Genomic DNA, 12379 nt, shown 5'->3' on the forward strand with positions numbered 1-12379 from the left:
CCTACTCCCCTCCGTGGTGTCCGTTCGGTCGAGTCTCTAGGTTACGTATGATAGTTCACACACTATATACACACTAACCACACACTATATATATATATATATATATATATACACTCAAACACTATATTACATAGTAGCTAACATATCCTTTCAATGGAGAGAGAAAACACAAGTGACCAGTTCAAAATGTTAATTCCCCCTTGTCACTCCCCAGGGGCCTCTAAGGGTATGTGCCAGGTTTGGTGAGAAATCAGTCCAGTAGCTTACCAGTTATAAGTGGACACACACACACACATAAATAACAGTTCAAGATACACAGATGTCTTCAAAGCTAAAAAAATTATGCCACAAAACAAAAACTGATGTCACACATATATAGAGTTAAACTGATAAAATGTATCTAGTGGGAGAGGTATCTATGACCCATGATATTTCTTTGAATGAAGCATACAAATTTCAACAATCTCTCTCCTCTCCTAGTTAAGACTGAGATCTCAATCATTCATATAGCTACTAATACACCTTCTGCAACTTTTGACAAGCAACTGAATATTCACAAATTATTAAAATATTTTTACCTCTATAAGACATTGTGCAACACTAAGAATGTCTTGCCCTTGAAGTACAGCTTCCCACAAGGCATTTGGTACAGGGTACTGAGGAAAAAACAAAGGGAACCTGCTCCTAGAATTAAAAAGTCAAACTAAATGTACTATAAAGAAACTAATATACGCATAGATAACACTCCTTCCCAATAATTACTGAATAAGTTAAGTAGATAAGCATACTTCACAAAATCAGGTCATATATTAAAGTCTCTATGAGCTTGAGTTTAAGTTTCAAAGGTACAGCCTGTTCTATGCTAATTTTCTAAGTCTAATGGAGATGATTTCTAATATGTATAGGTTACTTTCATTCCTAACTTATAAAATAATTTTTAACTGCTGTTTGGAAAGCACTCCACTCTACTGCAATGTATGTTTGCCAATACTAGTCAAATGCAATTAAGTTGTACCTGAGTTCGCAGAAATTATCCAAAGGCACAAATATATATTATTAAAATACAAAACAGACTAAGAAGTATGTTTCACCTTAAGGACAAAGTTGAATTTATGCAGAAGTCTTCTGTAGTATATCTTTATGCATACCCATGTTGCATGCAAACTTGAGTACACTGATTCCATAGCAAAGAGGCTTATGGGTGGATATAAAAAATATTGGAATATCCCACTATCATCAGCACTACAAAGACCTATTACTTCGTACAAACTGCCATGTAAATTCCTGCACATGCCACAAGTCTGGAGCAAAGCTCCCATCCCTACACTTATCAAAGTGTATTGCTTTAGCTTCTGATGTAATCATCATATTATATCCACTATTGAGAAGATGGCACATCCTCCATGCACAGTAATCCCCATGAACACTAGCATTTGAACAAACGCTCACTCTTGATGAGGCAAACTATATACACCAGAAGTGGGGAGCAAGGGTGGAAAGTGGTGCAAAGAGGTAAGTATCTATCTGTAATAAATTTTCAGGTAAGGACAATGTTAACTTCAGAAATGCTACTCATCTCACTGCATAACAGACAGCTAGAATCCCACATTGAAGATGGTGGAGAGAAAGAAGTTACAAAGATGAACTATAAACATCATCAAAAATGGAAAGTCCATGAAGTGTGACATTCACAAAGCAGGGGCAGCTCCCAGTGGGAGACCACATCCATTTCAAGCAGAGAATATTCTTTAATTGTGGTATTTGTTGTTAAGTAAGGAAATAGAGCAACAGGAAGTGTCACAAGAAACTTTTCATTGTGTTTATGCATATTTAAGGTGGATGAAATGTAAGATTACTGAACTAGCCATTATTTAACACATGGGCAGCTGAGCAAGTGTATGTAGTGTGGGTAGGACTACAAGTCAGGTCATTCCATATAAGAGGAATACATGAGATTCTCACCACAGTAATCAGGTGAAACATACTAGACCTATGTCCCAGAAAAAATCCAAGACCCAACGGCTGGACTAAATTACCAGGAATGGCTTAGTTTATAATGTAGTGGAGTGACCTTTACTAAATTACCAGGTAACACCTCATTACTACTTCCCAAGTGAGGGATGCAACTGATGAAAGTATGCTGCCAGATAAGGAACTCTCCATGAGACATTCATGTGGATGGGAGAAAAATGGAGAAGTGCTCAGACCACATTATCAGACATAATTATCTGGAAGTAGGTCCCATTGAGAGACAGTGCAATGGATTATGGCAACTAAAGACAGGTGTGAGCCAGGTGAGAGGGCAGGCACACACCTGTTGCTCTTTATTTTGTTTTTTATTAACAAGTGCAAAATATCCTGAAATATAAAATACATAGAAACTGCCAAGATAGTCTTGCTTAAAATCCCATCTCAACAGCAGGCAATGAGCAGGAGCAGTTGAGCTTAACATGATGTGGATTTTAGGTAAGTATTCCCTTTGGATCAACATCAGCCACTCAGTAGGTTCCAATCATCTCCATAATATATATATATATATATATATATATATATATATTGAATAAGTTGGTTGTGAGACCTTAAAAAGAAAGAAGAAAAGTAAATAATGCATCAACAGAGCCACTGTGAAGAGTGCAGAATGGTGACTGGAGGGAGACAAAAACCAAGACAGGTGAAACCTCCATGTGATATAAGTAGTAAGACACTAATGTGTCAGAGATCATCCACTTCTCTGCCTGCTTCAGTGGCAAGAGAAATTGTGAGATGATAAACTTGATGGGAAAAGGCATGAAAAATAAGAACAACAATCTCCAACCTTTGTGGGAATGATAAAAAGATGGAAGTAAAACCCTAGAGTAGGGTTGAGGAATTGTTCCATGGCACTTAAAACAGACGAAGAAGAAAAATCCATGAGAATGCTCCTGAGGAACTCAATAGGCTGTAGCAAAGGGAGTCCACCAAAGAACAAAGTGGGAGAGCAGAGCTTGCACATAACTGAAGCTGAGGGGGTGGTTCCAGAAACAAATTACCACCAAGACCAATGATGACCAGCCCTCAAACAGAAGGGAGATGATGGATAGTAACAGGAGGACAAAGAAAAGACAAGGGGTGACCCAATATAGCTGTATTTGATGAGAAACTGGGTAAGCCCCCTGGTCCCAAGGCCAAGAAACCAAAGTGAACAGAGATGACTTCTAAAGAACTTCATCATCTCAAGTTTCCAAAGTGTAAGAAATACCTCTAAAAATCACAACACAAAGAAAATGTGCATGACAGAGGTCCTGCAAAGGAGACTGAGGGAGCCAAAAGTTAGGAAGTAAGGCAAACTGATAAAGTACACCCCAGATATCAATGTAGCTTGGAGAAAATGTAAGAAAAGTGAGAGCAAGGCTGAAAACAGGCATGTGTAAGATACCCCATTAAAGATGATAGGGTTGAGGTGGAGAACCTCCAAATAAAGGTCATGAGAATGAACAAAGTTGAGTAAGAGATGAAAATAAGTAGATGTAGATAAACAAATGGAAAAATATGAATTCTCTAAGTTGAAAGAAAAGATTCAGTTGAAGGAGACTCATGCAACAAAGGAGTCCAAGACAAAAAAAAAATTGTTGGAGAAAGAGAAAACAAAAAACATACCAATGAAATCCAAGCAGTGAATGACGAAAAAGGGAATAACTGATCCATGTCACGAAGAGGGAATGAGAAGCAAAAGCAGGTATAGAAACATGAAGATGGGGCAGGCTCAGCTGAAGTAACAGAAGCAGGAGGTCAGGGATCTTAAATCTGAAATCAGAATGGAACCAACCACATGGTGAACAATGACAGTAATATCACTGACTGTTAGAGTCTCCAGTCATCATTACAGTATTGGATGACTCCTGAGAAGGAATGTTAAAAACTTGGGAGATGTAGGAAATATGGGAACATGAGTGCATAATCTAGATAATCCAAGAAACTGATATTGTGGTGGTCCATTTTTGTAAAATATGTAGAAGTCTACAATTTTTTAATTATAAGATAGAAAGAAACTGAGTAGGTATGGAAATGGTGTATAGGCCTAATAATAGCATTGATAAGTACTGAACAAAACCCATATTAAGCAACAGGAATAGACAATAGGACATGTGCCCCAAAAGTACAGAGTTGAGTAAAAGAAAATCAAGTTGAAGATAATTCAAATGAAAGTTTTGATTGATAAGTTTAAGATTTAATATTTCTTTCATATAATCAAGAAAATTAAGGAAAGACTACATACCGATTAGTAATGAAAGGGTAAAATAATAAGTGCAAAAATTCTGGTAAATTTTAAGTAAGAAGCACATCTGAAGACAAGAAGTGCCAAGGAAAGAATGAACCTATGTTCAAATGCTATTGCTCATGGGGATTACTGTGCATGGATAGTATGTTGCCCTCTTACTAGTGGAAGGCTATAGACTAATGATGATTACATTATAAGCTGGCACAATCCACGTTGACAAGTGTAAAAGTGGGAGCTTTACCCAGCATTTTATGTGAAGTAATAGCTCTTTGTGGCACAGACAGGCAAGTATAATTTCTAAAGTGGCCTACCCATATTAGAAGTCATTGCTAGTCAACTTAGAAGACCAGAGAATGGGATTTACTTCTGATACTTCACTAGAAATGTAAGATCTGTTCTATAAACCTACTTCTCTTTGTACTGTGGATATAGTTCTTGAAGAGACGAGGAACACCTCCTGGCTATATGATCTTGGCATATAACTTCATTACAACTGTTGCCTCCCCATATTTACTTTAACTCAATTGAATTAGCACAGTTCCAGATCTACATTGTACAACTTACAAGTTGTAATTAAAGTGAAACATTCTAATAATAATTTTTTGCTTTAATAGGAGTATAAGTGCTAATAATTGGCAATGAGTAGTATTCCTTATATAGGATTCAATGAATGGCCTGCACATACACTCTGGCGTGACAACAGGTATTTGTTTTGACGCATTACGAAGTTTTATTTTAAATTACTAATCATCTGCTCCAAAATAACTATGTTTACCTGCTAAATCTTAACTACAGTGTAAATGATCCAAATAGTTGTAATAAGTACACAGAGTCACATAAAAAATATTTGAAAAACTTTTATATTTAATGCCATAACCTAGTAACAAGTTTTCTTTCAATTTCAGAAGAAATATAGGGGAAAATACATTGAAGGAGTACCTCCTTAATTTTTCTCCAGGAACCAGCATGCCATTCGTTACAGATTCTGCATTCCTAATGTTCCTTGTTATTCTTCTATTTGGTTGATAAGGTGCACTAGGATTCAGCTGTTCCTGCCGAGAATCCTCCACCTTCACAGTGACATACCGAGCTATTTCAAATCCTTGAAATTTGAACAAGACTAGGTTTTGGGTTTTCCCCAAATGCCTGTGAAAATATTAAAAATCAGTAATTCCAATATATTAGATAAACATCTCTTTACTTCTGCATCTTTTCTAGTTTAAAAAAATATATTTTGTAATTTAAATTAAAGGCACTATTTAAATATTGAAATACTTTAGAAATCAATATTAGCATAAGCTATATGCATAGTCAAAGGTATATGAGACTTCTACATTAATTTACTACTAGCCACAATTCATTATCACACTAAATACCACTTGAGATGTTTAATTAAACAAAAGACAGAACTCCTGCAGCTCAATGAGGCCAAATTTTTTATGTTGGTAAAGACTAGCTAAGTGCTCACTGTGAGTAGAATTAATATATATAAATATCACTACTTAATTGATGACATAATTAACTTAATCTACTTTTACTGACAAATTGCCCTATTAACTTCTTATCTGATACAATTCTAATATTGTTATACACACAAATAAATGTGTTTTAAAAATAATATATAATGTATAGTTATGTATTTCCTTTGTGGATAGAATAATATATGCATATAATGTTCAATTCAAATGTTTGTATATAGTTTAAGGAGAATGTAATTAAAGAGCACCTCCTTAATTATCTAATTAATTTATTAAGCCATTTTACCTGTATTTACTCAATTATCCTAAAATTTTACAGGAAAACTAATTACAACACTATCCTCCCAAAGATCTTCTGATGGTGTATGTGTTGAGAAAAAAGCTTTTGATAAGTATTCTACTTGGCACCAGGGCTACTACATGAACACGAATATCCCAACAATCATAAACTAGAAACTTAATAAAGATCTAAAAATAAAGTTCAATGTTTGTTGATTGAGAGCAAAGCTACACAAAGAGCTATCTGTACTGTGCCCACTACAAGTATCAAAAACTAATTTTTAGCATGATAAGCCTTCAGATTTACCAGTGAACCACTGGTAGACAATTAAATTCAAACTTAAAACTTTTCAACAACTTTCCTGCAATTGTTTGTTTGGAATTTTGTGCAAAGCTACACAAGGTCTATCTGTGTTAGTTGTCCCTAATCTAGCACTGTAAGACTAGAGGGAAGGCACCCACTGCCAACTCATTTAACTTTTCCGTACATCTTGTTACCTATTAAGTTTCTAAATTTAAAATTTTAGTTACTTTTGTTGAAAAAATATATAATATTAAACAAAAATATACATAAAAACAATAAATTCAGCACAGAACATGGTTGCACTTGAATGTCATGCTTCAGTAACCCTACTTTTTCTGTTAGTTTCCCAAGAAATAATTCACATAATTTTCAAATATGCATTTTAGAACAAGAAAAATTAGGCACTAGAACAGAATGTCCCAAAACTACTATGATTTATCTGGCTTTCTAATCAAGCTATAAATAGGTTATAAAAATTCCATTACTGCTCAGAGCAACAACTTTACTCAACACAAAAGAAACTTTTCTTTTGAACTACCATCTTTGCCCATCAGAACAAATAAACTTAAGATTCCTGTACATATAAATATATGCTTTTTCTATTGGTTATAAACATGTCTATAAGAGAAGTAGGCATAAGTGAATAATTAGTTTTAAATTCATGGAAAGATGAGAGGGTTTGACAAATTTATAGTTTGTGTTTCCAATTCCTTAGACACTATAGAAGCTATATTATTTAAGTTATACAATCTAAAAGAGAGACTTAAGAGCACATATGCTTCACATGACACCTATAAGTGAAGGCTGATAATTTTTTAAATATCTTCTTTTGAAATTAAGAAATTAAAACTTAATATTAAAATTTGAATTATAATCTATGGTTTGATGCCAAGGGTATTCACATAAGGGGTGTTGCAAAATAAATCACACTTTTTTCCCTAAAGTAATGATGAACTTGGTAGGACCATGAATATCATCACTTGTGAGAAAACGTCATTTCAACGTACTCTTGGGTGTTTGACTCTTCAAATTTCATGGTGCTCACTAGAACTCAGGTTCGTGTCACATGTGCTGCCTTCGGGATGGCTCAGAAACTAGTTACAGACGTGCTTTAAGAATTCAAGTCTTCCAATTGACACATCGCAATGCCAGATTTCAAAAATCCAATTAATGCCTCAAAGTTTCAGAATTGTTGAATTTGAAAGAGTGGTCAGTAAAAAAGTGGTGGAATGTGGATTGGGAATTCTCCAGATTTAAATCCCTCCGAAAATGTCGGAGTTTTGTTCAACAATGCATAGAAGAAATGTTGGAAACTTTGCCTGAATGCAAGAGACAAAAACGTGAAACCTTGATTCGTGTTCTCACTGATGTGCTCACAGAGACAGCTATAGAAACAAACATGTTGCTTTAAGAATTCAAGTCTTCCAATTGACACATCGCAATGCCAGATTTCAAAAATCCAATTAATGCCTCAAAGTTTCAGAATTGTTGAATTTGAAAGAGTGGTCAGTAAAAAAGTGGTGGAATGTGGATTGGGAATTCTCCAGATTTAAATCCCTCCGAAAATGTCGGAGTTTTGTTCAACAATGCATAGAAGAAATGTTGGAAACTTTGCCTGAATGCAAGAGACAAAAACGTGAAACCTTGATTCGTGTTCTCACTGATGTGCTCACAGAGACAGCTATAGAAACAAACATGTTTGTTGCATTGCTGAAATATTTTGCAAATCAATTAAAACTTGTGCATGAGAACAATGGTGGCCCAATCAAGCAAAACCGATACTTGGAATTACTTTTTTGATTGAATTAAAAATCTTATTTTACTTTCGGTGACGAGGAACCCACTTTGTTATGCTCTTGGGTAAAAAAAAGTGTGATGTATTTTGCAACACCCCTTACATTAATAAAAGTTGTCTAATTACCTAGACAAAAAGTAATGATATGCACACTTTGACCTTGCTGTAAGGAAAGAGCTAACAAACTATATGATAAAGAACATGAAATACAACCTGGCATCACAGGTGATATTCAGGTAAGCCACAGATCTTGGAGGGAGTACCAGGGCATTATTTGGTACACAACTTGAAGTATTTTTTTGAGCAACACTACACAATGATGCCACATCCTGCTGAGGAAAGTTATAGAGCTTAGGCATTCCAAGTAAAAACTGACAGTCTGATGAACCTGATGTTTGTAATTTACACAACAGCAAGACCTTCTCAGAACAGCCTTCATTCCTAAAAACAAAATAAAAAAGAACTGTCATAATAACATTATTAAATCATAACCATATATAAATTTTCTCTTAATTTGTTGTTTTTAGTTACAACTGAACAAAAATCATATAACTGAGGTGGAAAAATTAACATAGGAAAGCCAACACACAATAAAAATTATAAATAAAACAAGCTGATTTCAAGATAAAGATTCAGTGATCAACACTTTCAGTAGAATAATAAAAATTATGATTTATTAGTAGAAAATATTTTCAGCTTTGAGCCTTCTTCAAGTACTTGAATTAAACTAGCTTCAACATAGAGATGTTTTATCTTGACATTTTGTACCGTCCTGTCAAGAAGGCACTAGATAATTTAAGGAACAAGCTAATAAAATTAATGGACACATTAGTTATTACTGTGTAACATAGTTTCAGAGATCTTGAGAGATACAATAAGGAGAAAACAATAAGGAATTTGCCTTGAGGTATGGCAAAAGCTACAACACTGAAGGTAAAAATGAATGAGATTTTTATAGATCAGATTTGGATATATGAAAAGAGAGTTTCTGTATGTAAATTATAATGTCTCTAAAGCCTTATACATCACATACATTAGTGAGTAATAAGATAAACAGGATTTAGGTTGTGTACATAGAAATATTTAGTAAAAGTTGAAGGAAGTCATTAGTTTATTTAATAACGGGTTGGCTAGGCCCAGTGGTGAAATTCTGCCAGTACTCACCAGTACTGAGTACCAGAACTTATTTTTTAAGGCTATACTATTGCCGGAACGTATTTGAGCTGCTTCATTGTTTATTACGTTTATATATAGATTTTTTTTATTTTTTCAAAAGCAGGTCCACTTCACCCAGCTGAGTACCTCTACTTTTTTTTTGAGAATTTTACACCTGGTTAGGCCTCATTTGGAGAGGAAGACTCAAGGTGATATGTTTAAGGTTTTTAAAATTGTTGGAGGTTTGGAATCTATAAATCTAAATGATAATTTCATACAAATATTTGCAGGGAGCATGACTAGAGGACACAAGTTTAATATTTGGAAAACTCCAACACAACTACAGTTACAGCAATATTACTTTTCTAAAAGGGTGATTGGTCTATGGAATAATTTTCTTTGAGGTATGGCAGAAACTACAACACTGAAGGTGTTTAAGAGAAGAATGAATAAGATTTTTATAGATCAGATTTGGATAAAGAAAAAGGGAGTTTATGTATGTAAATTGTAGTAGAGTGGTGGTAGAAAATGGAATAGCCTTGATGGGCAAATTCTCCTTTGTTATTCCAAGGAAAAGTTGGCTTAAGATTAAAAATGGTCCAATTGAGACTAATTTCCAAGAATGAAGTGAGTATCTAAAATATGAAATAATTACTGTAGTTTAGTTGAGCATGTTGGAGGTTGGTATCAAATAAAAGATGCTACCAGCGAGATAGGTGTCATATATAACTATCCAAAAGAAAATATTTCACAATTTCAGGTTTTATAACATTTATAGCATAAAAATAGCAATGCATAATCAGAATAAAACATCTTCTAAGCAGTTATAAATGGTTTACCTAATCCAAGCAGTAATATATTTCTTTTTTCCTAAGTGAATGTTCTGAAAATCCAATGGTGAAGATATGGTAATACTGTTTTTGTCTGACAACAGTTCACGCATGAAATTGCTCTGAGTAGGTGACTTCTGAGTATGAAATCTTTAAAAAAACAATTGTTAAAGAAATTACACATTACTGTTAAATGACTGACAATTCATAACACATACATTATTAAACCTAGTAAATAACTTATGTTTCTTGGATAGTATTTGTTAAAATTTATTAGATTCCAAGTTGTAGCAAAATGTTTTAGTTATTTCACTCCCATACTACAAAACAGTAGGTTAGTGTAATTATGGCATATATAATGAATTGAATAATAGTTTATATTTTTTGCATAACAATATGGGGGATGCAATATAGAGAAACACTGTTAACATTATTCTAACAGTACTTCCCAATATTGCAGGTTTTAACAGAAACAATGTCTCTTTTTTTTTCTCATATTTTTCAACAGTTCTTAACATTTGATTATCAATACATCATAAACAATGATGAAAGTTATTATATAAAAACCAAACAGAAACAAACATGGCTTTGTCTGTTGCAATGAAAATAGGGAGCTCTATTTAAATGATGTTTTCTTTCATTAAATAATTATATGTTAAAATGACCCAAAAGAAAAAAGGAATTCCAAAATATTCTATTTGTTTTTCAAATTATGAACTGTTCTTAAAACTTTAGATAAATCTAGGAAAACTGCCAATACTGATGTGGCAGCTTTAGTTCATCGATATTATTTCAAATTATATCTTATTAGATTAAAGAACTGAATTTCCTATTTGTTTATTGTAAAAATTTAGTCTCAATAATCAGGATGTGTTCAAAATTTCTAGACAAATTATCTTACAGAAAAAAAAAAAAGTATTTTTCTTGAAAAAATTAATTCACTGTACAACATAATTTTATGGAAATGCATATAAACAAGATCTCATTCTGCAATTGTCATATAAATGAAAATTAGATTATAGTACAAAAAATAAGTAAAAATATCTATCTATCTAAAAAAGAAGTGTGAATTTCTTAATTAACAAAATGCACATATTAATAATTGCATTTTGAAAATTACTCTGGTTGTAATACGAGCTTTTTCAATATACTTGATGTATAAAATATTATGTCTGAAATGTTTATGCTCTAGTTGAAACTTGAATGTTACAACGTAGAAATAACAGCATACCTCAGTGAAGGTACTGACATTTGCTTTGGGTTTATTGACAAAGCTCGCCACTGGAATCTACCCTGGTCACTTTCTATTGCTACAACAGTAACAGAATCTCCTCTTCGTGGTTGGTATTTAATATCACAGGCTGAATAAAAGTAAACTATCTAAAGATAAATATATGACAATTAGACAAAAAAAAAGCATATGCTCAATAACAAAACTTCTGTCTTATAATGTGGATTACATGTCATTTTAACAATGCCTAATTTTTTATACAGATTAATTTCTATGAAACTGATGATCTGAGAAAAATATTTAAATTTTTTAATATTGCTTGCCTTTAAAGGTAGTTTGATAGATAATGAAATGTATTAACATTTTGAAAGCACTCAAACTTCTAGATCATCATCTGAACTTTTTAGGATACAATATTATATTTTACTTGAAATAACTGTTAACACATATACAGTACTGTAACCATTCTTTTTAATACATTAAAAATAGGAGTAATTGAATGTTCAAATAAATACTTACCTCACCATCAACAATACCTCTGTCATGTTGTACTGAAGAGACTTTCCCTACAGTACTGTTCTGCCTCAATGGTTTGATTTTTAATACTCTAACAGTTTCACTATCTTCAAAAGTCACAATATCAGCAACAACCCAATCACCAGGAAATGGTTTGAAGTCTACTTCAATATTCTGATACAACACAAAATCTGATAAATCCATTGCTTTCACAAACAATAACAACTCTAACTGTTAAAACCAATGTTATATGAAACTAAGTACAGGTTACTCAGATATTTAGAGAAAAATATGTTTTAATGATAAAATAATATTCTATATTATACCAAAATTTCTTTTAGCTATACCCTGAAATCATAGGAAGAACAAGTCTGTTTACTGTACATTTTGAAGCTCTCACAAATAAATTTTCTCAATTAATATAAATGTATTTTTCAAAAGTACTGAAAACAGCTCAAAAATACCTGCCAAAGATTATAATGAAACATATTACATGTTTATTCTATATAATCAATAATCAAAAGCTTTCAGTT

At 33.0% G+C, this 12379-nt stretch overlaps 1 protein-coding gene across 5 annotated transcripts in view; it reads right to left on the bottom strand.

The window, feature by feature from the left end:
• LOC106457584 (RNA helicase Mov10l1-like) overlaps nucleotides 1-12379 on the bottom strand; it is a 40470-nt gene extending 28091 nt beyond the window's left edge. For 2 of the 5 annotated variants that reach the window (XM_022383584.1, XM_022383583.1), the window contains exons 1-6: nucleotides 11850-12375; nucleotides 11331-11479; nucleotides 10109-10249; nucleotides 8328-8555; nucleotides 5198-5404; nucleotides 579-684 (exon numbers count right to left, since the gene is read on the bottom strand). In XM_022383584.1, coding sequence (XP_022239292.1) covers nucleotides 579-684; nucleotides 5198-5404; nucleotides 8328-8555; nucleotides 10109-10249; nucleotides 11331-11479; nucleotides 11850-12050 — 1032 coding nt within the window. In that variant the 5' untranslated portion in view covers nucleotides 12051-12375. Of the gene's footprint in view, nucleotides 1-578; nucleotides 685-5197; nucleotides 5405-8327; nucleotides 8556-10108; nucleotides 10250-11330; nucleotides 11480-11849 lie in introns of all 5 variants that reach the window. The other 3 variants (XR_002610213.1, XM_022383582.1, XM_022383588.1) reach the window with 3 other exon arrangements.

This window comes from Limulus polyphemus, unplaced genomic scaffold, assembly GCF_000517525.1.
Source record: "Limulus polyphemus unplaced genomic scaffold, Limulus_polyphemus-2.1.2 Scaffold349, whole genome shotgun sequence".
Taxonomy (NCBI): Eukaryota; Metazoa; Arthropoda; class Merostomata; order Xiphosura; family Limulidae; genus Limulus; species Limulus polyphemus.